We start from the raw sequence: 26,231 nt of genomic DNA, 5'->3' as shown, positions 1-26,231 counted from the left end.
ACCCCCCTCCCCGGGTTTTCTTCTCCATCATGTTGCAGGCAGCTCTGTCCAGGCTGGGTATGTGCTGCTTATGCCTCCTGGGCAGAAGCAACGATTTAACCAGGGACTAAAACCTCTCTGAAGAACAATTTGAGGCCAAGTGTTCCCAGTGGCAAAAACATGAGCCACTGAGTAAGTCTGCATTGCAAGGTTAGTTATGTAGGTATCAACTCCTCAAGTCTTATGAAAACTCTATGTCCTGGGTAATACTCAGTCCCATTGATGTGATCTGCTGTGATAAGGGGAAGGACTCTTTCTTGAGATGGTTTGGAAGGATGAATTTATTTAAAGCTACGTACCAAATTGGGTGCGTGGGCCTCATGGGACTCAGCAGTAACAGCACCGCTTGCCTGCTGTCATGGCGTGTCGGTTTGTCAGCAGGGGCACCAAGCCAAACCATGCCTGCCACAGCCTCGCTGAAGCTGGGGAATCTTCACCCAGGCCAGACTCAGCCCTGTCCTTCCTCCTTTGTTTGCATTCTTTGTCCTGTCTGGTTTGTGCTCTGCGAGGCTTAGGGCAGTGCCGCTCTACAGAATCATTCCTTTCCCCCACAGACAGGCAGTCAGATTCAGTTTACAGCAGGGAGAGCTGGATAAGAAATGTGCCTCTGATATATGGGATTTGTAAGATGTACTAGCAGTAGGAATGTGACAAGGACACTGGTGTAAAACACACAGCTGATGCCAAGTGCTGGGGTCTCTGTACATGAGGCAAGAAAATATACCACTGCATACTCCAGTTTTAATTCATACCCATTTGAATTAGAGCATCAGATCATACTGTTAGCTTAAAAGCACCCACACGGCATGATTCAGATTTAAAGGATCTGTTCCCCCCTTTGAAGCTCCTTTTAATTCAGAGGAAATCTGTAGAAACAGCAATACTTCATCCTCCTGATATTGGTGGTTGTGAAAAAGGCCCCAGATCTCCCTCCCTGTATCTTTTTCTCCCTCACTTGCACTTTATATTCTATTTCAAGGTCCTGCTTGAGGCTGTAATTCCTCCAGAGCTCTTGGATTCAGCTAGTTGACACACAGCCCAGTTGTTCCCCATCACCACGCCAGGCTGTGCACGACTGCACTGGTTATTGTGTGTGCTTGTAGGCAGCCTACCCAGGGACAGCCAGCTTGTCCTCTCAGGGAGACCCTGCACCGTTCCTTCTCCTCTGCAACTCTGCCTTAATTCAGGAGCATGGTGCTAGGAATAGAAGGGAAATTAAGCCAGGAAATTAGGACACACTTCATTAAGAAACACAAATACACACAGAGTTCTCCTTAGCCCACCATGCACTAGGCTGGGACCAGGTAACAAATCACTATTCATAATCGACTTCCTGTCAAGTGGCATTCATTATTCTGTGCTTTTGTAGTGGCTTAGGAAAAACCTACATCTCTGTGGTTCCCCCTTGAGACAGGTGGGTTTTCAAATTAATCCCTTCCTCACTGGCCTACTTTATTTCTGATTGATGCTGTGTGGTATAAGAGTTGAGGCTGGAGTGATCACAAACATCCGTTCTGGGCAAGCAAAAAAGACAAAGGCAAAAGCTCATCTGAAAAAAGACAAAGGCAAAAGCTCATTCCACACTGGGGGGGCTTTTGGGGGATTTTTTTTTTTTTGGTGGTGGTGTTGTTGATCTGTTCGTAGTGTTCATGGTGTTTAGTGTGAGGGAAATCTCAGTAGCTTGGTACAGTCAATGTCCCCTTTTCCTCTCCCTTGTTAAACCCCTGACTCTCACTTGGCAGTCTGACTCAGCTCTTACCATTCACACTTGGAGGCAGGTTGCAGTTGTGATTTCCATCCCATCACCTTGGGCAAATATTTACTCCTCTTTTCCCAACTTGTATTTGTCTTTAATGTTCCTCTTTTGATCCTCCCCTCTTTTTTTGTTCCCTGCAGCGGTGGGTGTGCAAATAAAGCTGGATTTGCTGCAACGCAAGTTTTGGATGGCCATGCAACAGGTAGGAGCATCAGCAATCATGCAGTGACACAATTTAGTGCTCTTTGTCAGCAAGGTCAATGCTGTGTTACATCACATATGATGGCATTTTAATGAGGGCTTTTGTGGAATTCATATTAAGAGATTTATGAGGTAGATTAGTTTGAAGTCACACATTTCTGTAATCCTTTGACAGCACTAATGCCATGTGAGCCATGAGTCTGTTCTGCAGATGCTGTGGTGACAGTGTCAGCATTCTGGCCTGGCATTAGCCAGGCTGCATATGACACATTTAATTGTGGAAATATGCTTGTGCTCATTCAGCCCTTCAGAAAACTCATGGAAATCTGCAATTTTGAGCACACAGAAAAAAAAATCTACTGCCTTCTCTTATCATCTTGATGATGATGACAAAACACTACCAGCTTGCCAAAATAAAAATTATTTGCTCCAGGGATAAGCTTTTGATTGTTGTCCTAATATTAGATATTCTTCTGGACTGAAGGAAGTGGAATAATTAAAACAACTCCCCTGGCCTGGGGAGCAAGACAAATGAAACACCTTTCCCTCATCCCCCAGGGGCTTTATTCCCAGGCTTTGCTTTCAGGGAGGTGTGCTGGAGGGGTGAGCATGACAGGACCATAGCAGCACACAGCAGAAGCAACTCTCTGCTGTCAGGAGAGGGAACTGTCATCAGACAGGGATGACAGAGAAGGTAGGAGGGCAGGAAGCTGCTCTGTGGTGACAGGAGCATCCTCACAGGTGGGGATCACATAAACCTAACTTGAGCTAAAAAGAGTTCTGCAAAGCACATGAGTGCATCCTGAAACAGCAACAGAGAGCTTAGTTTTAAACACCCTGCTCAGGGCCATACCCAGGCAGCTCTCACACTAACAAGCCGTCGTGGATGTTAAGTGAAGCTGGGAGGGCTTATGAAAGCAGGTGAAGGAGGCCTGTGTGCCAAGTGGCTGTGAACTGTGGCCCTGGTAGGTGCTGGTGTGAAAAAAGGCTCCATGTGCTTTCCCAGGATGTGAGCACCATTGGACAGAGGAAAGACTAACAGATTTTGTTTTCTCTCTCTCCTGCCTCACTGATGCCATGCTGCTCTGGATGTCCATGCTGTGCCTCCCAGCCCAATGACACTGATGTAAGTGGACAAAAGCTGGGGACAGGGAGGCATCCTGGCATGCCTGGCTTGGCTTCCTAATTGTGTCATTTGTGTGCCAACATATCATAGGCACTGTCCCTTGTCTGTAGTCTCTGGAGAGGGTCCAAACCTGTCACAGGGTGTGTTTGTCTTCACAGTAATTGTCTTTGGCAAAGCTCAAAGTGCTCTGGGTCACAGAGACCTGACCAACAGCAGGAGGATGCTGTGAGGTAGGCTGGTCTCTGAGGAGGGAGCTGTGCCCATGAAGCAGCAGATGTCATCTCAGAAAAACCAGGGAGCACAGGCTCAGTTCTGCCCCGTCTCAGGGGCCCTCTGCAAGCTGCCATTGCTCCCAAAGCAGGGTCCTGGCTGTGGTGCTGCTGCTCTGTGGCCAGCCCAGCACCAGGCACTGCTGGAACTTCTCCAGCTCTGGAAGTGCAGTGGCAGTGAGACTCAAGCCCTCACACTGCTAAGGAAGATGTGTGAGACATGAGCCCTTCTTGTGGAAAACCACTGTGGTTCACCTGGGTTTCTGTTCTGGTATCTGAACCCTGGACTCTGTATTTGTTATCCCCCAAGGCCATAACTGTGGTTGGTTGTGACCATGTTTCTCTGCTGACCAAAGGAAAGAACCTGCCAGGGTGAAGCACAAGGTGACCTCTAGGAATACCTCCAGGGAAATAAAACAACCACATGTTGCTTTGTGGTGAGGCAGGGGTGAGGTGGTGCTTGCAACTGTGGATAAAGGAATTTTTTTTTTAGACCATCATCCCTAGAGTCTCAAAAAGCCAGCTGGATTCAGAGTGTGAATATGTGATATTGCAAAGCTGTGGGACTTGAAACAAACACAGGCATCTCCAAACCTCCTCTGAAGTTGAACAGAAGGACAGAAAACCAGTTTTGTTCTGCAAAACTCAAGGGGAGAAACAAATTCTAACTGAAAGTTACGGTCTTGTTGTGGTCTGGAATGGGCAATTTACCTCTTGTTACTGAGAATCACCCAGAAAGGGGGTTGGATTTTATGTCTAAGGGTTTTGAGAAAATAGTGGGTAGCTGGCTGAGAGCAGACAGGCTGTGTGCTATGTCAGTGTCCTTCCCCGACCCCAGAAAACCTCTGGCAGGAAGGGGACTCCATGCACAGAAAAGGCAACACTGTGTCAGCTTTCTTCCCTCTGCTGCTGGAGAAAATAGAATTAAAAAATAACACAAAGAGACAGACACATGCAGCCACAGCAAACTCTGAGCAATTATGAAATCAATAAGCACCTGAAGGGCTTTATTACTCACCACTTAACCCCTCGTGTGCCCACCCAGTTCAGTGTTGTGAAACACATGTCAAGTCCACTACGCAGAAATTCTAAATGAAAGAAGTAGATGGTGCCTTGGGCTACATGTGCACCATTCACATCCTATTTTATCATTAGCTGTCTGGAGAATAAAGAAACCAACAGCAACAACAACAAAAAAATCCCTGCCTGAGAAGATCCCTGATCTAAAATACCATGCTATGTTCTTAGTCCAGATACTAACAGATGCTGAAATGCATGCTGGTTTCTCCCTGGTGCACAATAACCTTTGCTTTTGCCCTTTCTTTACAAGTGCCTCCTCTGCTTGGAGTGCACAGGTCCTGCTGGGCACATGTCAGGGAGGCAGGTGCAGGATCTGAGCCCTCAGGAGAGGGGATGTTGCTGATAGAGGCAGGGAGCTGGAGTGGCTGACGTGGGGGTGCTGCCAACCTTGTCCTGGTGGAAATGCCAGCTGAATTGCAGAGCTGTCTGGGATACTGTTCTGCAAACCTTTAGCCCAGCAGTCCCAAGGCGGGGGACAGTAAGATGAGCTCGTGCCATGTGCTGAGGGATACACTCAGTGCAAGTGGCTCTGGGTGCAGCTGCAGGTTGAGCTCTGGGAGCTCCAGGCAAGAGGCTGTGACCTGGCACTGACCCTTTGCACAACAAAGGGCACAACGGGGACATGTGGGACAGCCAGGTGTCCAGCCACCTGGAGACACAGCAGGAGCAGATGTCCCATCAGGATGACCCCAGACAATCACACATGGGCTGTGAGGGTGTAAAAGCCCAGTTTCTTTTGTTAGGGGCCTCTCCTCAGAGGCATGGGCTTGAGCTCTTTCTGTGTTGCTGCACCATTAATAAATTGTTTTAATGTTCTGGATGTCTGAGAGCCTGCTATGGGAAACCTGGAGATGAACAAGTAAGGAAAACTTGTCTGGCTGTGGAGTGAGGGGTGTATGGGGAGTGAGAGACCTGTGGGGTCACTGTAGCTGCTGCCGCCTCAGTCCCAGCAGTGAAAGCCTCTGGTGGTGGGGAGTGTCTGCCAGAGCTTCTGAATGGTCAGACTGGGAAGTTTCCTTCACACCATGGTTAATTCTCTGCTTTCCCTTTGCAGTGCCGTGGCTTTGATGGTGCCTGTCCACTCAGCTGTCAGGATGATGTAAGTTGCCTCACCCACCTGCTCTGTGGAGATCTCTGTCTCCCAAAAAAAGGCAGTGCCTGTTGTCTCCTCACAAGATATTGCACATCTGGGGGGCAGGACCTCATAGTAATGAGACAAATCTGCAGTTTAGGTCTTCCCCCCAGCTGGGCCAGGGCAGAGACATTGGGATTCCAGCCAGTGAAAGTCCATCTCCTTTAAATCTGTCTCCCTGGCATCCCAGATCTTCAAAAAAAAAAAAAAGTGGCTGGCAGCATGACATGCATGCTGAACACCTCTCTTTGTGTTTAGGCCACTGCTTCAGCCTTGGTATCAGGAATATGTGAGACAGGAGCTCCTCTGCCCTGAAAAGTGAGATCACCAGAGATTTTTTTTGTTGGGTGTCCATGTAGGATTTTCTCTGCTTCCTAGTTTTGCCTGCAGGCTGCAGGAAAGTGTTTTCATCTAAACTCTGTGCCTCTATTTCCTGCTTTGCAAAATAAAAGTAGATCAGCACCGATACTCAGTGGTGGGGAGAGGGTTATTTTGTGAGTGGTTATAAAACTCTGAAATCTGAAGATGGAAAGTATTAGATGCCATATCACTAAAGAGAAGAGCACTACAAATATCCTGTCTCTTCCTGAAGGATGCCTTGCCTTAGGTGTGGCTCACAGCCTGCTAGGCCTGCACAGAGCCCCAGCTAGAGACAAAATCTGTCACAGCTCATGGACTCAATACCTCAAAACGGAGGCAGAGAAAGAAAAGAATTGTGTAAAACTCATGGTAGCTGAGCTGTGGGGCTTGATATGGAAATGCCAAAGCTGTTGGCATCATCACAAACCCACACTGCTCCATCCTGAACACAAACAGGGGAAAAGCCATAAAAGCCATCTTTATTATTGCTTCTCTTCCATCTCTGCAGATTCTGAACTGTTTCCTCATTGACAACAACGGCTTTATACTTGTTTCCAAAATACCTGAAGAGGTAAGAGAGCATAAAAGAAGGAGGAGAGTGGGGTTTGCTTGTTCCTGAGTAACCCACCAGAGCTGCTTAAAACAAATGAAGTTGAATTGTGTAATAAGGGTGTCTGTGGTGTAATTAAATTCAACTGCACAGTGAGGGGGAAGGCTCCCAGCAGAGTGACAGCACATCCTAGGTGGGGAAGGAGTTTGCAGTGATAAGGAAGGAACTAGTCAAAATATCTTTTGATCAGAAGAAAGGAAATTAGACTCTGTTCCCTTGGCACAGATGCTATTGAATGATAATCTGAGGGAAGGGAAGGGAAGGGAAGGGAAGGGAAGGGAAGGGAAGGGAAGGGAAGGGAAGGGAAGGGAAGGGAAGGGAAGGGAAGGGAAGGGAAGGGAAGGGAAGGGAAGGGAAGGGAAGGGAAGGGAAGGGAAGGGAAGGGAAGGGAAGGGAAGGGAAGGGAAGGGAAGGGAAGGGAAGGGAAGGGAAGGGAAGGGAAGGGAAGGGAAGGGAAGGGAAGGGAAGGGCAGGGAAGGGAAGGGAAGGGAAGGGAAGGGAAGGGAAGGGAAGGGAAGGGAAGGGAAGGGAAGGGAAGGGAAGGGAAGGGAAGGGAAGGGAAGGGGATGCACTTTTGAGTGCTTCTGAAGTCAAAGCAGGTGTCCTTCAGGAAAGGAAACTAAGGGGATGGTAAGAGCAAAATGCTAAAGGCAAAAAATGAAGACAAAATAATTTAAGTAAATTGGAATCAGGAACACACCTGTAGAATTGGAGAATTTACTGGACTTGCAGAGGTGAAGGGAGCAAGGGAAAAGAGTCAGAATAGAAATAAAAATAAGGTGTATGGTTCCACAGCCATTTCTAGGGAGCTGAAGGGGTGCAAGTTTGATGTGACGTCCTGGATAAAGTCAATATTACCAGCCACTGCATGGTTGAGCTACACTTTTCCATTCTCTGATAAATTCACCACAGAGCTTCTTCTTTAATTAAACCCCATAGTTCTGGACATCAGAAGGTGATATGTGGGAACAGTCTCATAAGCTACTAAGCAATAAGTCAATAGTAGGAGTGGGTTTAGAGAAGAAATGGGAAATGAAGGGGTTTTGTTACTGACAGAATTGTGGAGTTTCATTAAAATTGCCATTGTACTGGAGTTAAAAAATGCAGTTTGGGTATTTCCAAAAGACAGCAGATCCACTCCCAGAAATTGCTTTCTTCAAGATGTGACAAACTGGTTGAAATGGAAATTAAGGTAACAGAATTCCTGGTGGATGTGATTGGCACAAGCAGCACAGCTTCCAGAAGGAAGAAAACTTATCAGCTATAGTTATTTGAAAGTGTGACAAAATCAGGAGATAAGGGGGACTAGATAACCTGTAGAACTTCAGTTCTCCTCAGCCTTGAACAGAGTCCCTTACAAGAACCTGGTGAAACAGTGAAGCATGAAGTAGTGACATTGATATTAAAGTAGCTGGGACAGAAGAGAAAGAAGATGAATTTTTAGATGGCTATGCAGATGGAAAACATCATCTATATGAGTCCCATGGTTTCCCACCTGGACTTGGGTTGGTTAGCATTTTCAGAATGGGCTGGCAAAAGAACAAGGTGAGAATGTGCATTTTGCAGGCACTGCACAGTGAGCTCAGAGAGGCTGAGATGAGACTCTGAGGGTTACAGAGCAAAACCAATCAGCAACACAGAGGCACCGGGGGGGATAAAGACAGATACCAAGGGGAGCTTATTGCAAGGGATAACCAACCTCTTTTCTGTAGAAAAGTGAAAAGTGCCCTCCCCAGAGGACTGAACAGTCTGGTAGAAGTGTCCCTTCAATGATGTGGTGTGCAAAAAACAAAAAAACAATTAGAACTTGAAGACTAAGGGAGGGAAATGCTGTAAAAGTTGCATTGGCTCCCCCCTCTGGGTGGCCAGGCCCTACTGAGTTTTTAGGATGGGCTGGTGGTCTTAGGAACTGCTGTTTTCTCCTCTGACACCCATGGCATTTTCAAAGACACTTTACTGACTCCTATGACATGTGTCCATCAGCTACACCCTTTAGCTACCGTGGGTCCTCAGCACTGCCCTCCTGGGTTCTGCCTTGGTACTTTTTCCTGCATCTTATGGAAAATAGGTTTTTCCAGCGGTCATGTCTGAAAGATCTGATTAGCAAAAACATGGCATTATAGTGGATTTGAGTAAATTATAAACTTTATCAACATGCCTCAGGCATTTTGGCAAGCACCAGAGCTGTCCTCCTCCAGCTTTTACCTTCCCTGACTTCAGAGAGTTCACTACTGCTTTTTTTTTCTTTATCCTGTTCCAGTTACTGTTTTTATTTCCTGGTGACACCATGAGTCTCCACACCATTAAACCCTACTGGGAATTCAAGAGAACACTAAATCAATACCTTGGATTTCCTAGATGCCACCTGGATGTTGCTGCATGGGATCACTTGCTGCTGTGTGGACTTCCCTGAACCATCCTGTAATCTTTCCTTAAGGCATCCATTTAAAAATGCCCAGAAGAATCCTGTACCTGTGTTTTTGTGGGTATTTTGGCTTTTCTGCCTCCAGAGCTGCCTGCTGTCTTTACCTCCTTCCCTGAGTGACCACACTAGAAATCAGAGCAGCTTTCCCCAGGAATGGGGTAAGGACAGCATGGCTCAGGCTCTGCTCTCCTCTGCCCTTGGGATGAGGGATCAGGGTGAGGGATTGGCTCTAATAACCTCTGTATGAAGGCAGCAGGAAGCTTACTGGCAGTTGGAAACCACCATGGAAAAGGGACTCAGGATTTTAATGAGTGACAAGTTGGAAGCTCCCTGCAGGATTACTTGGGGAAGAATGGGTAATCTCTTAATTCAAACTAATCTCTCCATCCAGTCTCATCCCAGAGGGAGCAAAGAGTTAAAACACAGAGCCAGCAGAAGGGAGTGAGTGAGAACCAGGTGCTCTGGGAGGAAGGGAAAAGAGGTGACAGGGTCAGGCTGTGCTGCAGGGAGGGCTGCTCTGCTTTTTCTGTCATGTTTGCAGCCGTGGCCCCACAGCCACTCCTGAATTTTTAGCTGCTTCTCACTGCCAGTCATAGGCACAGCTGTGGATCCCAGGTCTTGAGCTCCCTCCGCCTACTGCATCCAGATGTTCCCTCTCTCACTAAACCTCTTTTTCTAGGATTGCTGCCTACTGCCTGAGGCATTTTGCAGAGGATGTCTGCAAGCTCTGCCCAGGTGGGACTCCAGGAGCAGGGTGCAGAGAGGCAGCCAAAAGGTCAAGACGTCACCAGAGCTCAGACTTGTGGAGAAGCAAGGGCTGTCTCTGTTTGAGCTGGAGGAGGAGGCTGCCTGCCTGCCCAAAGCCTGGGCAGTTTGGCAGATCCTGTTTGTCTGCAGTTTCTGAGTGTACAAAAACTGTAAATTGCTCAATGAGCCAGCAAAGCATGGATGCATGTGAGCAGTGATGTAGCTTTTGAGTCACATGTGTGCTCTGGGTTGCATGTCTTTGCTGTGCACAGCCTGCACATGTGCCTGCACACTCAGCTGCAGGGGGGAGTGACACAGCGTGTGTCACGCAGGATGACAGAGCAATGCTTCACGCTGTCAACCTCTGAAATGGCAAGGGCCTGTGGAAACTTGCCCAGAGATGGGAGTTAGGAGAAACACAGCAGAGGGATGTCTAGGAGAGCAGCAGTCACTGGAGGAAGCAGGATGTAATGAGAGCTGCTTTACAAAATGTTGCTCCAGTACACGACAACTTTGGTTTCTGCCTAGTGATGCTTTTCTGTGTTACTGCCTGCATGGGGTACCTAAAGCAGCAGTAAGCTCTGAATGTCTGGTTTGGTGTTGGAGACCAGTTTGCTGATGCCTTTCTGAACACACTCCCTGGCCATACTCTCACTTGCACTAATAGCTGCTCATTCTTATACCTATACAAATGATGTCCTGCATGGAGAAATTCGACCAGACATCAGCATCTCTTGAGAGGATGGGCCTCCTTTACAGCCTTGCAGCGGCCCCCTCTCCTTGCCCCACTGCCTGCAGCTTGCACTGTGTTAAATCTCACTGCTGGGTCTGCAGACTGGAATTAAATGGAAGCAGCTGGCCTCTTCACCACCCTAATCAGATTGAAAGAGCGAGGGAGGTGAAAAAAGTTAGTGCTTGCTCAGGCACATTTGACTGTCTGAGACGATTACAGCCTAAATGCTCGAAGGGGAGTTGATGTTATGCATCAATTTGTACAGTGAAATGACTTCTAAGGCCTTTTGGGAAGAGGCTCATAACCATGTAACACTACTTTTAGATGATTACCATGTGATCTTAGGTAAATCTGCCTATAAGTTTGGATTTTTTTTGTGGAAATGTCCCACTCAAATAAATGAAGTCATCTGTCATCTGCTAATACTTGCTAAATGACTGCTAGCCTATCCGTGGAAAAGCAAAACATCCCATACTGTGTGAATGCTTCCATAACACATGGGAGCTATTTACTCTGTCAGGACCCATGAGCCAGGAAAACAGACAGAGGACAGCTCATATCCGCACTTTTATTATTTACAAACATTTCATTTACTTGCCTGTGAACAAAGCAGTGGACTTGACAGGTTTGAAGCATTTTTGCAATATATTTGTCATAGTTTGGTAATCAGGAAGGCCAGAATTGTTTGTTTGAGGAAATCTTTAAAGCAGCAGTTGGCAGATTTGAGATTGGATCCTTATTTGAGATTACTGATTCCAAGGCATACATGGAACCAGAGGCCCACAAGCCCCACCTTTAGTTCAGGCATGGGGGGATGTTGGACTGGGGGGTTGTTGTCCCCCCAAATGCAACATAGTTCTAGCTGTGCCAGTGCACAGTATGTAAGCTACAGGGATGGGTGGCTTTGTGTTGTGTTGTTTGGGTCACTGCCTGCTCAGAACTCACACAGCAGTGAGCTGTAACATTGCATTTGCTATCTAAAGAAGTCTGTGCATTACACTTGTGCATGGTGGGCCAGTTCACATAGGGCAGCAGGAGAGCAGAGGTTTCCAAAATCACAGTGAACGTGGGTAGCAGAGAGGCTCAGATGGAACACTCAGTCATTCAGATCCAGAGAATATGGATTCCCAATAACCTATGAGAGAGTCCAGGCCTCCAGTGATTCAGCATGCCTGGGTCTCTGCAGCTTGAGAGTTTGCCTTTTTCTGACAAGCCACAAGGACTTATGTGGGCTAAATCTTTTCCAAGTGTGGTAGGAATGGTGCAGGATGCCCAGCTGGTGTTGGGGGAAGTCCTCCCTCAAGCTTTCCAGCCAGCCAAAGGACAAAGTTCAGCATTGCCTCCTTACAAAAACCCTCCTTGTATACAGCAGCCTCCAGACAAACTAGATCAGCTGGAGCCATCGAGCATTTGGAAATTTTGCAGTTAATTCTGTTTTTCCCTTTTTATGCTTGCAGACTGGAAAATTTTTTGGTGCAGTGGATGGCTCAGTGATGACCCAGCTGCTAAACATGGGCATGTTCAGGCGGTAAGTGGGGGATCTCCACGCTGTACTTCTTGTTCTTTGCTGGTGTGTGGGTCAGAGCATGTTGGTCCCTCTGAGAAGCACTTGAGCAGGGAAAATCCTCATGCTGGTGATGCTGGTGACTCTCTTATCCAGACACAAGAGCTCCTTTAGCTACCTGCCCCATCTGCTGACTGGCTCAGCCATCATCAGCACACACACTGTATCTCCTCATCTCTTGCTCTTCCACCTGCTGCAAGACACAGAGAGAGACAGAAACTTCCAATCTCTCTGTGGCCAGAGAGGAGCTGCTTCTCTGTCTTTTCCAGGGCAAGATGTTAGGGGAAGCATTTTTTGGCATTTTGGGTACAGAAGTGCTTCAGTTCTTCCTGCCACTGGGAAAGCCTTTCTGAGGAGTGGTTGTCTGAGAGCCCCACAGATGCAGCATTTTGCAGCTGGCTGACCACATTTCTCTCTCTCTTAAAAAAAATTCTGTTCGCCTCACTCCACTCCCTCAGCCAATGTCAAAAAAGAGTTCAGAGTTTCAGTGGCTTGAAAACAGGAACTAGGGGGACCTGAGGTAGTTACAATTATAATTCCTCTGCTTCATAGCTTGCTTTACTTACTGTGTGAAATTAGGGACATATTTCCTCCTGTACTGACCCAGTTACATTAATCCAGAGCCTGTATTTCTTGCTCTGCAAGATCCATCTCTGGCCAAACAGCAAAGACCCGTGTGAGCAGGTCACTGCTTTCCTGAGTCCAGGAAACAGTTCATACCTGACATTTTTGAGAAAAAGCTGACGTGTCTGTCCCGTGGGTGGTTGCATTTCTTGCATTTGACTGCTTGCCTGTTGTGTTTTGCTTGCAGGGTGACCATGTATGATTACCAGGCAATGTGCAAGGTGCCCTACCACCACCACAGCGGCGCCCGGCCCCTGCTCAGCGTACGTAGCTGTCACCATGCAGCCCTCCCTGGCTGGGCTTCCTCCTGCAGGCCATCTCCAACATTCCCCAAAAGACTTCAGGAGATGTTTGCTTTCAGGATGGGACTGTCCAAACTCACCTCAGACAGATTCCTGAAGCAGTGGTGGCTTCAGGAATCAGATTTTGGTTTCCAGTGTGGCTCTCTATTGCCATATAGGATCTCACTGAAAATTAGAAGGACCAGGGAAAGAACAGGAGCTAAACTATGGCAGGTTCCCCTGGGAGCCAAGCAGTCAGCTACCAGCTGAAATGAACAGGAATGCTTTTACAGGGCATGGTTTTACTCAGCTCGAGGAGGAGAGTTGCAGTGTCAGGGAACAGAGCATCTGGGGAAAACTGGCAGTCATTGGGGAAGGAGGAGTGAGCCTGGAGCAGGAGAGGGAGAATGCTGGTAGCCCAGGGAACAAACTAACAGAGTGAAGGGTTTTACCAGTACCCAAATGCAACCTCTCTTTAGGCTGATACAAACTCATACTCCAATCCCACTCCACCTTCCTAACCTTGCCTCAGACAGGCAGAACAAAGTAACTACTTAACACTTAGGCCACTTCAAACTGCTTGATACAGCCCTAAACAGGGATGTGTTCATTACTGTTATGATCCTCTGATATTGGAAGGAGTGCAGAAAGTACCCTTACAGTGTGACATTGTAATTTTTTTCCAGTAAAAGAATTTTCAACAAAATATTGCCTTTTACGACATTTTTAACAATAACACTTTTAACAATGTCTGGTTTGCAATGGCTATACTTGAGCTGTCTAGATAACACTAGGTGACCGTAGTGAAAATATTTGCTTGATTATATCCTCCCATCCTGATCACTGAAAGAAATGTCACAAACTATGAGCTGCCAAAATTGAGGTGAATTGTGAAGAAAATAAAAAGGTGAGCATTCAGCTTCCATCTCTCATCTTCCCCTCTTAGAAAAACCCTTGAAAAGGAAGAAATCAAGAAAAGTCAGTTCTTCAGATACAGACATAAAAATCAGTCAAATTGCCAACCATCTCTACATTTTACTATTAGCTGATTTATTTTGCCTGAAGAGAAGTCATCAGTAATGGAACATTATCCTGCATCCCGTGACTGCCACATCTGTTTTGGGTTTGAGGACATGGGCATGATTATGAGGGGGGGAGATGAAAATTAGATGTGGTTACCATGAGAAAAAGAAGCAGCAGTATCCTCTGCAGATGAATTGTCCCTGGGATAATGCTGGATTTCCAATTTGTAGCTGAAAGCAAGAAGATGATAGAAGTCATGCCATCTTGAGGAAAAGCTGGATGAAAGCACAGTTAAGCATAATCAATCAATGGCAGATAATACTAAATCCTGGGCAGTGCTGTCACTTGTCCCAGAAACACCACTTGCTCTCAGAACACAAAAGCATCCTAAACTGGTGGTGTCCCATTTAGCTGGGTTTCTCTCCTGCTCTGAGCTCTGAAGGTCATCCACACTGGAGAGAAATCATCAAGCAATTACATCTTCAAAGTCCTTCATACATTCCTGATAAACTCCCTGACCCTCATGGGGAGGGGGTGAGGAGGTATTATTAGTAGCAGGGCAGCTCTGCTGGCTTTTGATGTATTTTGAACATTTTCCAGTGATGCCCAGACCTTGTATTTCCAGCCTGTCTTCAAGAGCTCTGATCAGTGGAGGGACTTGGTCTAAAATGTGGGGTCCTGCATAACAATTATAAATTCTCTGACCAGGTCCTTATGGTATTTCTCATTTCTTCTTTTGTTCTCCAGCCAATTTATGCCTTTGTAGCTGCAGTGAAGTGGCTGATAAGTGATTTCCTCATGTGAGTACCAAAAGGTGGGGGTGTTTGGGAGGCTCAGACCACGAGGGGCAAGAGCCAGGAAAACTGCAAGTGGAAGCCCCCCCATAGGGCATTGCTGTCAGCCTTCTCCTGACATTCAGCTCTGCACTGTGCTCCTGGGAGACAGAAAGCTATTACTATTGCCATTTTGAGAGGCAGAGGCCCACAGTGGGTCTGGGATTTACCTGAAATCACTCAGTACAAAGTGCCTGAGTCAGAAATAGGAATTGGGTCTCCTGGGTCTCTGTGCAGATCCTCAGTGCCGAGTCCTCTTGCCCGTGAGGAGTGAATGCACATCTTCATCTCACAGAGGGACAGGGCTGAAGGCAGGGAGCCAAGCAGCTCAGGTCTGAGTGCCAGGCAAGGGGGGAGAGAGGGGAGGCTCTCCTCTGGGTTTGGGCTCACCTCAGACTTCTGGGGTGAATCAGAGTTCAAGCTCAAATTAGGATGGAAGTGCCACTGCTCAGCTTGCAGGGTGTGCAAAAGGGGAGATGTGGTAAAGGTCCAGCTCTGAGGGTTTTAACCAGTACAGAACATTTCCATGTAGTTACCTGGAAGCAGCCAGAGTCTGGCCATCATGCCTGCTCCTCAGGTGGGTCCTATAGTGGCTGAACGCCCTCCCAGCCTCAGGGGCTGCAATAAGTGTTCCTTCCTTCATTGACAAGCCCCTTGCACATGAAAAAGCCCATTCAGATCTTCCACAGTACAGATCCCACGATACAGAGCTACATTCTAGCATGTGAAGAGGGGAACAAAAAACATTTAAAAATCTAAAAAATCAGACTTGCACTGCCAGAAATTTGTAGTAAACATTTTTGAACTGATACTCACTGGGCGACAGGGCCATCTCCCTGACACCTGCATCCTTCCAGGCTGCTGAAAAAGCATCCTCTGTTCTTGCTCTTTTGACAGCTTCCTTTTGGAGTTTAACATGAGTAGCTTCTGGCACTCAGACAACTTGGCAGATGGTGAGTACACAAGAGTCCAGCCACCCCATAGCACGTGAGTGTTGCAGCCACTGGTGACAGAAGAAACTGTAGAGGGAAGCCTGGCCTGGTGCAAGGAGCCTGCCCTCTGCCCCACACCCCTTCCTCCACAGACACTGGAATGCAGCTTCCAGATCCCACCATCTCCCCCTATTCCACCCCCATTCCAGGCTGGTCAGGGTGAGGTATGTGCTGCTGGGAGCACTCTGCTTGCTCCCCTCAGGGTAATTTGCTGAGGAGAGGGGTGACACTTTTTTCTGAGGGCCCCTACCCTGTGTGCAGTGGGATGAGAGAGGCCATCAGCTGCAAATAACTTCAGTTGGAAAGCCTGCCTTCCAGTCTGCTGCAGGACAGGACAGAGCAGGGGTGGAACAGCAGTCTCTCCAGAGCCTAGCAGAGGTCCCAGGAAGCCACACAGAAACCTCAGCGTTCAATAACACACAGAGGGTCTTCTCTTACCCACTGGACCTGCTCTGGAAGAGAGAAGATGAGGGCACATGGTATTGCACAGCACCAGAGGGGTGTGTCTGGCTTGAAATACAGTGACCTGTCCTGCAGCTGAAGTGCTGCCTGCTAGAAACACCCCAGGAATCTCTGCAGTCCCATCCCAGCCCCTGCAAGCAGGAGACTCGGAGGGGAAGGGGAGGTGTGTTCTGCACAGCCAAGAAGGGGCTGTAATTAGTCTTGCTAATTATTGATCACTAGTGGTGCCTTTAGTGGAGACAGTGGTATCTTCCATGCCAGCTGTGGGGCTGGGTCTTCTGCACTGAATTCTCCTGGCATCATGGGGAAACATTTGTTTTTTGAAAGCAAAATTCCCCTCTAGAGAAGGAGGTCAGTGGGTGCTGTTTAGGTCCCCCTCTCCTCCTCCAAAGAGGTGGCAGTAGAAGCTCAGCTGTCCCCTAAGCAGCCCTGGCTGCTGTGTAACTCACATCAGGGTAGCAGGAGTGGCCCCATGCAGAAGCTGGTGAGGAAGAGTCACATGAGCAGGTGCAGTACTCATGGCAGTTCCAGAGAGACTGCTCATTCAGGGGAACAGGCAGGTGTGGCATTCCTGCTGTGGATGTTCTGTGGCTGCAGTCTGTACTTGAGGAGAGCAAAAAGGAAGGGGGAATATCACTGCTGTCCTACTCATCAACATTTCCTTTTGTGCTTCCTTCATCTCTTTCCTACATCACCTCCATGACTGCTGTGTGCAAATTCATGTCTCCATGTCACTGCCATCCTGTGAATCTCTGAATCTGTCACGTGTCTCCATCATCACTGTGTCTGTGTGTCATGGGACTTCTCCAGCCAAGGCTGTTTTCCATCACTGTAAGTAGAACCACCTAATAGTTAAAAAAATAGAATTAACTAGAAATTCCTAGGCTAGGAAAGACTTTTTTCCACCCTTTGTACAGTGGGGGACTTGCAGAAAGGCATGACAGGGCCAAGGCAGAGCCTGGCTCTGTTTCCCTGCTCTGCAAAGAAGAGATGCTGTTGCTCATTTAGCTGGCTGAGCTGGTGATTGAAGGTCTGTCACTGAGAAGTTGATAAAAGAAGGAACATATGAGTCTCCTGAGGAGCTGCAGTCACAGACAGCATCATCACTCATTGCTGTGGGCTGGCTGGGCCTGTGGCCTCTGTTCCATGGCATGTCCTTCACCGTGGTTCCCAGCTGGCCCATTCTCTTCAGCTGTTATTCCCAAACCAAAGACCAACCTGTGCCTTCTTGCAGGAGAAACTACACAGGTCTTGTAGACTACAGTTATTAAGAAGTAACTTAAGTCTTCTTTTCCACACACCATGGCTTAGCTCCTTCTGATAAATCCCAGCCCAGCTCTGGGATAATGCAGGAGGACTTTCAAGTGGTTCAACTGATAACTCATAAATCCGCTCCTACAGGCGAGTTAGAAATTCCTCCAAGACAAAGTCCAGACTGTGGCTGTGTTTGTATCTCCCTGCTTCCATATCTAGCTTGTGTTTGCCAATTTGCTCTCTGCCCAGCAAGACATATGTGTGAGACAGAGATGGAGAAATAGAGACAGTTGGAATGTGTCTGACTGGATGGAGAAGAGGAAGAGCAAGAGAGGGTGTCTGCAGATGAAAAAAAAGAGTGTCCATGTGTGTGGGGGAGTAGCAGGGTGGAAGAATGCTATTGGGGCTGGAAGAAATGGATTGCACATGTTGTTAAGAAGGGGCTGTAGATTTTTGCCAGAGATGTTAACATTTTCTTGACTGCACGCCAGAGCTGGTGTATGCGAAAAATATGAAGCGAAGGAGACATTTTGTGAGAGAGAAATTGAGCACACACATTTTTTCCGGGTTATGTGCAGAGGAATTAACGATCAGGGATCTAATGCTCTCCCTTGCCTGACTCTGTACCTCTGGCTCTGCAGCACTGAGCCTATTTCTGCTTCCCAAGTTCTCCTGTTTTTTGGGAAGGTGAGACTTGCTGTTGGAATATGGGCGTGATGTATTCAGACTGAACTCATCATACAAATCTGTTTATCAGAGGTGCTGAGAAGACATGTTTGTTGCCACAGATTTTTCTCTGCTCTCAGCATCTCAGTTTCTCTCTGTGTTTATAAGGGCTTCTGCTTTTATGGACATCAGCACAGGTTTGAAAGCTTTTAATTAAGCCAAAAATACTTCCAACCAAGGCATGCAGCCTAGAAAGAACTATTTCTAGAATTCTGTAGATCATAAAAGTTTCTCTTTTTTTACTCCATGGTAATGTACTCAGAAGATATTTTACAAGATAACTGGTTAAATTCTATGTTTTATATTGGTAACTAAGTGGCAGATTTTGTCATGTGTCCCAGAGTAAATCCTCTGACTAGAGCATGATTTATGCTGGTGGCAAAGAGTTCACAATCTGGGCTCTGTAGTTTATAACAAGGCACAGCAACTGCTTTTGCTGCTCAGAAGGATTGGTTGCCAAATGTCTGACAAAAGTCTTTCTGGAAGTGCAGATGGTAGCAGTGACAGCCTGGAATTAACTCACTCTTTGCTATAAAGTTTGCAATTTGTTATCAGCTCTTCTGGCTGTTTACTAATCCCTGACCAGCAGACTCTGAGGCTGCTGATAACATTTTGATGTCCAGTGTGTGCATGCAGAGGCTCAGCCTGAGCCTTTTGCTGATGATGTACATGCTACTGGGCTTCTCTGAACCTCTCAATGCTGCTGCAGCTGCGTTGTTTCCCAGCAAATTAAGTGTCAGTAGGCTTAAGCATAATCTCTGTCATAGGTCTTGTCTCTGTGCAGGAGTTGGATTTTAAAGCAGCTTCTTTTCATTAGGCTTGTGCCAAAAAAAAAAAAAAAAAAAAAAAAAAAAACCCAAACAAAAATACTTCAAGTCTGTGCAGGCCACTTCTGCCAGTTTAAAAATCCACCTTGGTGCTGGCCACGTTTCTCCTGGGTGTGGTTCATGCAGTCTCTTTAATTGACTTTGCCCTTGCAGGGCCTGGGAAGGGAAGCCCACCATGACAGCCCTCATCCAACACTGGCTGAGGCTGAGAAGCCTCAGATCAACTTCCATTCTGCATTTTCCAAACTGATGGTCTCATCCACCCCTCCCTGCACCCTGTCCTTCACACCACTGTCCTTTATATTGCTTGAACTCCCTCTGCTTTGATGATGTTATAAAGGAAGCTAGTAAAGGATATGATATTATAACAGGAGCTAGTAAAGGATGTCACTCTTTACCAGGGACAGGGTAAAAATGAGGTCCTGGTGTGTCAGGGCTCTGCCACTCATGACATGAGCCATTTGATAAATTCTTGCAAGTAGTTTGCCCCAACTTTATGAGGTCACATTTGTGGTCATCACAAGTGATTCTTCTGAGCAAGACCTGCAGTCCATTGCCCACGGCTGTGCTGCATGGCAGTACTGTAAATCCAGGGCAGCTCAACAGGACAGTGATGGCTTATGGCTGAGGGACCAGTGTGTGGACTTGCCCCAAGCATGTCCCCATGAAGGGTAGTGATAGCCTGGCCACCTGCTTCAGGGTTTGGAGCTGCTTTCCCAGCCCCCAGTACAGTGAATTAAGGCTGAAAGAAATGCTGCTCTGTTTCTTATACTCCTTTAGTCTTAGTTTGGGGACTTTCCTGGCCAGAATACACTTACCAGCCCTGCAACTGCTCAGAGCCAGAAAGTGTTTGCAGCTTCTCTCCTTACAGCATAAATGGGGATATTCTGCATGCCCCATCAGAAGTGTCTGAAATTCACCTCAAAAAACACTGTTCTGCTCATCCCAGATCTCCTCAGGACTGTCAGTCCCTGTGACAGGTCCTAGTCAAAAGCATTCTCCATCAGCAGGAATGGGAGAGGCTTTTCTCTGCCTCTGCAGTGTGGAGTTTGCACAGAGGGACAAGGAATGGTGGCAGAGCACAGCCAGACAGCTCCTGGCTGGTGGCAGAGGTGCTGCCGGCCCCTGGAATGACAAGTTGGGTTGATTAATTCAGTGTGAATCCAGGGTGAATACAGAACGAGGCATTGTGCTGCAGTCAGGCTCTGTGTGCTTTTAAATCTGTGCAAAATGACCCTCACCATGTCACCAAAAGGTGGGTCCATAGTCTGGGAGGATTGGAGCAGGGGGCTGCCTCCCGAGTGCTGGTTTTTGAGACTTCTGAAGAAAAGCACAAAGTACAATTACCAGAGACTCTGCACTGCAGGGAGGGGTTTGAGTGCCCATCATATTCATCTGGGCAAGGCATTAGAGGCAAGATTGGGCTGCAGTTCCCGGCTCTTAATGGATGTCTTGTGTTGCTGGATTGCCATGGTGGAGAGAAAAATCAGAGAAAATCATGCGGTTTTTCTCTCTCTCGTGTAATCCACATTGTTTAGACGGCAAGCTCTGCGGGGAGGTGCCTGCTCCGGCAGTGCCGGGGGAGAGGAAACCATTGCTCTCAGCAGTGAGGGTTTTACAGTGATGCAAATCACCCATCCAATCACGAATGCCCTCTTGATGCCTCTCACCATACATTTCCTCATTAAAACCCAGGTTGCTGCAGTTTTCTATAAATCCTCAGCGCTTCTGCTGCACGGGGTAAACTGGGCGTCCTCCAGGTGAGGAGGACCCTCCTCCCTGCTGGTCCCCCCAGGAGCACTGCCCGTGGCTGCTGTGTGGGTGGGAGGCTGCAAAGTGAGGCTTTGTGCTCAGACCCAAAGCTGATGTAGAAACCATTTCTTGTACTTGCTGTTGGCTGAGCCGCAGCCACCTCTGCCCTAGCAACAAAGCTTCATATTTCCATCAGCAGCGGTCCCCTGTGTCCCACACAGGCAGGAGCTGGCTTTGCTACCTCCAACTGCAGAAAATAATTGCCAGAAAGGCCCAAGGCAGTAGTTTCAGGCAAGACAGATTTTGCTGAACTCCTAGAAAGAATGCTCTTGCTTCTTGAGGGAGGCTTAGTGAGGTGGTTCAGCTCCCCCTCATCCTCAAATTAGTTTGGGAGTCCTGCAGGGTGTGACTGATGAGTGATGGAGCAGCTGCTCCCTCCAGGAGCCGGCGCTGTTCATTAGCTGGCTCTCTGCTGGTCCTCGAGTGCTGTCGTCTGTTTCCCTGTGGTCTCAGGCCAGATCTGCTTGCTGGTGGTGGTTTCTTCTTAACATGACACATATTGAGCCCCTCTAATTTCCAGCTGTGGGAAATGTCAGTGGGCTCAGGAGGGACCAGCAGCTGATGGGATCCCCTCCCGCAGGGAGCACAGCCCTGGGCACAGGCACAGCTTCCAGCTTTTAAAAACTGCATGAGCCAGCACTGGCTTAGGCAGGAGGGATTCCATTGTCACGGCTGGTTCAGTAGGACCCCCGAGCTCCACTGAAAAGGGAATATTTGTGCCCGAATGTCCCTGCCTGCCTGGCCAGGGGGCCCTGGGTGCTGTGGCCACTGCGGCCCCTCGGCTGTAGTTTAGGCATGGCAGGGTCCGGGCGTGCTGCGGAAGGCGAGTGGCGATGTTGGAGGCATTTTCACATAGGCTGGTTTTCCCACACCACCTAGTGGGAGCAGGCATCACTGCCCGGCTGCTCCCTGCAGCATCTCCTTCCCCTTCTTCTGCTCCCGGCCCCCTTGGGTGGCTAGCTGCTCCTCCAAAGTCCATCCCCAAGTCTGGAACGTTCCCAATTAGCTCGGGCAGGTCCCGTGTGCCCCTCACATGTGTCCTGTCTCGTCCCCCCAGCTCACAAGCACAAGAAGCACGACACGCTGCAGCCCTGTGACACCGAGTACCCCGTGTTCGTCTACGAGCCGGCCATCAAGGAGACCAACGGGCTCATCGACTGTGGAGACTGCCAAAAGTAAGAGCCACAGCTTCCCTTCCTGCTGGGGACCTTGTCCCAGGGCTGCTGGGGGTGACAGCAGCGTCAGAAGGGTCACCTGCCACCGTGCCTGTGGCACAGCCACCGCGACAGCCACAGCTCTGGCCACAGAGCCATGCTGGACAGAGAGAGGTGAAGAGACCAGGGTACTGATTCCTAACAAAAAAAAAAAAAGTGTTAATAAGCAGAGGTGGCTGGAGAACAAAGAGAACAGCATTTAAATATATATATCTTTCCATTCCAAAGATTTCAGAAAGGAACTTGTTCTGTTCTTTCATGTTTCTGCAGAACTTTTCTTCTTAGAAAGTTTTCTCTTTTTGCAATATGCTTGGTTTTGCTTTTCTTTTTCTTTTTTTTTTTACATTTTCCCCCTTTTCTGTATTTCTACAGAAACAAAAAAAAAAAGAAAAAAGAAAAAGACAAACCAGGGATGGGAAAAAAAAATAAGTATTAGACTGAAAGAACTGAAAACAAAAGTCCACTTTTTTATTACCCATTTTCATTATAAGTGAATGGACAGTCAAAAGTAACAAAAAAGTCATTGTGAAAAGAGGCTGTTTTCAGTGGTTGCACAGTGCCATCAGCAATCTCATGTGGAAAGGTGACAAAAAGATGAGTTTCCACTGATCCAGCTTTTCCTAACATGAGGAGTTAGGAACAGATCCTAAAAAATCCACAAAACAATTCTACCTAGTCTTTAGTATTGGATCAGCTGCAGGAAAGACTTAAAGCTCAGAAAACCAGCCTCCACTAATCAGCATGGCTATAGGAAAACCAGAGCCTTGCCAAACATTGTTTCAGAAGAGATTGCAGATTTGATGATAACAAGGTATTCTCTTAATCTCTGGGCAGATCCAGAGGAACTGAGTGACCTCTTTGGGTTACAGATCTCTGCTACAAACAAAGCCTGGGAGCTGCCCCTCCCCTGCTGGGGGCAGCACCTCACCAGTGCTGGATGGAGCAGCAGGTGCTGTGTCCTGCTTGGGTCCTTTGTAGTTACAGCCTCTGGTGCATCTTGTGCATTTTTTATCCAGATATCTCGAACAGACACCCCCCCACCCACCCCTGCCACAGGCTCTGTGGAGCATTAGCCAGGCCCTGGCATGGAGGCATTCCTGGTGACATTGCACAAGCTCCTGGTGGAGCAGGGTTAGGATGGGTGCTCCATGCTGGGCAGAAACATTGGCTTGTGGATTGATGCATGGGGATCTCTGTCCTGGTGACTGAATCTGTGAAGGCTGCTTGCCAAAGCTCCCAAGGCAGTCATTAGTCAGGGAGCACTAATGACATGGTCAGCTGCTGTGTGTGGCATTCAGCACCTTGAAAAGGGGACACACAAATCCCTGGAGGCTGGAAGGCAGCAAGGCCAGGTGGTGAATAACCAGGGACACTGGGCGCTGCTCCAGCACAGTCAGCTTGGCCAGTGCAGTGGGCACATCCACACAAGCCTGTATTTCTATTCCAGAAACCCTGCCACCAGTGCAGGCATGCAGAGCCTGATGTCCCCAGCCTTCCCTGTGCCTGGTGGCTCCAGGACATGCTGGCTACCTGCCAAACACCAGCTGGTCAGTCCTGTCACACCAGTGTAGCCCACAATGTTCCTCTATTTCTCTCTCCAGTAATGTGAAACTTAGCACAACATTGCTCTTCCCAGGACCACAGAATAGAGACACCCTTGCACTGTACAAGCACACCCATAAATACACATTAAATAGGCACTGGAATACCTCTGGGTGAAGCCAAGCTTTGCTCAGGTGTCATCTGCTGTGATGTGCTGCCCCATTTGGGCAGAGCTTGTCTTGGTTTTGGCTGGTTGGTTGGGTTCTTGGGTTGATTTTGACTTTTGTGCCTAGCATGGAGTTATGGATTTGAGCCAGTTCAGAGCCAAAAAGGAGGTCCAAAGGCACCTCTCCCTGGCCTGCTCACTGGTCTCTCCTGCTTTCTGCTGGCACCCTGTTTCCAGTGATCTCTGTTTTCTTTCATTGTCTTTGCTGTGGTTCAGGCAATGCCAGGGCTCCTGCTCTGGGCTGAAGAGTTGTGGTTTTTTCACTTTTCACTTTGCTCTGTGCTTTTTTTCACCTGCTCTTCCCTTGCAGGATGTTTGTGGCACAGCAGATCATCAGCAGTAACCTCCTGCTCCTCGTCACAGACACTGTCTGCGACTGCAGTGTCTTCCCACCCGTACCAATGGATGCAAAAGAAGTCAAATATATCCTTCCATGCACAGAGGGATGCAGGGCTCCACAGGCCCTGTCATCTCCGTGTTTGCCAGGGTGGAAAATGTCCTTCTGCTGCCATTGCCGTGGGGCTGGAGAGCACGACCTGGCTTGGAGAGGTCTCCAGCCCGTGCAGGGTGACCTGCCCTTCCCTCGTCCTCCCGGGTGGTGCAGTTCCACCCGGCCAAACTTTCATGGGGTCCCAGAGGGTCTGTGTGTCATCCATCCCCTTCCCTGCCCGTCCTGCCGGTCCTTAACAGCCTCGCACACAACGCTTCGGTGAAGTGCGAGCGGATGCGCTCCCAGAAGCTGCGCCGGCGGCCGGACTCGTGCCACGCCTTCCACCCTGAGGTATCCCGGGACACTGGGGGCAGGGAGGGACAGCTGGCGGCTGGCTGGCACCACGGGCATGCCCGTGCACAAAATGCACAAATGTCTCCTCTTGCACCCTTGCATGGGGTGTGTCTCACTGCTGGCTGGAGCCAGACCCAGCCACGAAGGCCCGAGGGGGCTCCTAGCAGGAATTCCTAGCAGGATTTCACCTCTGTACCACCTGGGAAGGGCTTGAGCTCGGCAACCACAGGATCGGGGGCAAGCACACACACACGCACACCCTGCTAGGAGCCGGGAGCCATGGGGCTTCCTACCCACGGATGGCTGCTGTGGCCACCAGGAATAAACCAGTCCCTTCCTTGGCTCCTGGGGTGATCTTTCGGCCACAGGCATCAGTCCCTCTTCCGAAGGCAGCAGGCAAGCTGACCCCTTGTCTCCCATCTCGCAGGAAAATGCCCAGGACTGCGGTGGCACTGCTGGGATCTCCGTGTGTCCGGCGCTGCTGCTCCTGCCCCTGGTGCTGCTCCTGCGGTGACGCTGCCCTCGATGCGCCTTACGCGGCAGGGACCCGGCGGGACAGAGCCGTGCAGGAGAGGGCAGGACATGGGGTCCCCTTCTGGGACACCGTCCGCCACTTCCCGAGGTGTCCTTCACCACAAGGTCCAGCACGGTGGGAGCCGCTGCCTCCTCGGAAGCCTGTGGCAAAAGGAGATGCGAGAAGCAGCGGGGGCAGCTCCTGGCACAGCAGCTGCTGAGCGGCTCCTCCCAGACACCGCTCACAGCCGGGGCTGCTGCCATCACCGGCATGGAGAACATTCCTCATTAGCCTGCCTCCCACCGAGCCACCTGGGCTCGGAGGGGCAGAGCTGGCTCTAGGAGAGCAGGAGGGGCAGGGGACGCCACCTGCCTGTCCCTCAGGGTGAGCCACCGGACTGTTGAATGCCCGGGTCTGGAAGCAGCACGTCCTGGTCTTGGGGGCGGTTCTCAGCCGGGCCCCCAGGCGAGGGACACGGCACCAAAGCAGAATTGCAGTAGCCTCACCTGGGGCTGGGCAGTGGGAGGCAGCACAGCTCAACTGGAGAGCTGCAGCCACGCCAGCTCTGCCAAGGAGACCTCTCCTAACACGGCTAAAGCAGCATCCCCTTCTTGTCTGCATGTGGACTTACCTCTGGAAAGGGCGTTTGTATGACCCACCAGAAGAGACTTACCTGCTCTCTTCATTGCAGAAGCAGCCAAGAAACAGGCACTTTTCCCCTGGGAGCAGCACTGCCCTGCTCATTGCAGCTGCCCTTGGTTGTGCCCTGCCCTGAGCCTGGCATTCCCAGCTGGTGGGCAAAGGCCCCTTCTCACAGAGCTTTATGGACAACGGGTGGGAAGCACCCATTTCTCTTTTTCTTTTTTATGAACTGTTCCATACCATCTCATTAAAAAGAAATATATGGCATATTCTACATAGACACCATAGCTTCAGCATGTTTGGTGGGCATCACAGCCCTACAGAAATCCCAGAAACCTGTGGGGACAGGGTGTGGCTGGAGGGACTGTAAACACAGCTGTGGTGGCAGCAGGGTAGCACAGCAGGAAGGCTGAACCTTTCTCTGGTCACTTTG

General features: G+C 49.0%; 1 protein-coding gene across 1 annotated transcript in view; it reads left to right on the top strand.

The window, feature by feature from the left end:
* CACNA2D4 (calcium voltage-gated channel auxiliary subunit alpha2delta 4) overlaps positions 1 to 25,974 on the top strand; it is a 122,145-nt gene extending 96,171 nt beyond the window's left edge. The window contains exons 28-40 of the mRNA XM_050970051.1: positions 1,936 to 1,997; positions 3,108 to 3,122; positions 5,526 to 5,570; positions 6,472 to 6,534; positions 11,936 to 12,006; positions 12,854 to 12,929; positions 14,718 to 14,770; positions 15,701 to 15,756; positions 17,068 to 17,088; positions 21,934 to 22,051; positions 24,169 to 24,281; positions 24,557 to 24,639; positions 25,070 to 25,974. Of these exons, the coding sequence (XP_050826008.1) occupies positions 1,936 to 1,997; positions 3,108 to 3,122; positions 5,526 to 5,570; positions 6,472 to 6,534; positions 11,936 to 12,006; positions 12,854 to 12,929; positions 14,718 to 14,770; positions 15,701 to 15,756; positions 17,068 to 17,088; positions 21,934 to 22,051; positions 24,169 to 24,281; positions 24,557 to 24,639; positions 25,070 to 25,156 (863 nt within the window). The 3' untranslated portion in view covers positions 25,157 to 25,974. The remainder of the gene's footprint in view (positions 1 to 1,935; positions 1,998 to 3,107; positions 3,123 to 5,525; positions 5,571 to 6,471; positions 6,535 to 11,935; positions 12,007 to 12,853; positions 12,930 to 14,717; positions 14,771 to 15,700; positions 15,757 to 17,067; positions 17,089 to 21,933; positions 22,052 to 24,168; positions 24,282 to 24,556; positions 24,640 to 25,069) is intronic.
* The last annotated feature ends 257 nt before the right edge of the window (positions 25,975 to 26,231 follow it).

The sequence above is a fragment of the Serinus canaria genome, chromosome 1A (assembly GCF_022539315.1).
Source record: "Serinus canaria isolate serCan28SL12 chromosome 1A, serCan2020, whole genome shotgun sequence".
Classification (NCBI taxonomy): domain Eukaryota; kingdom Metazoa; phylum Chordata; class Aves; order Passeriformes; family Fringillidae; genus Serinus; species Serinus canaria.
This window is presented reverse-complemented; position numbering and strand designations above follow the sequence as displayed.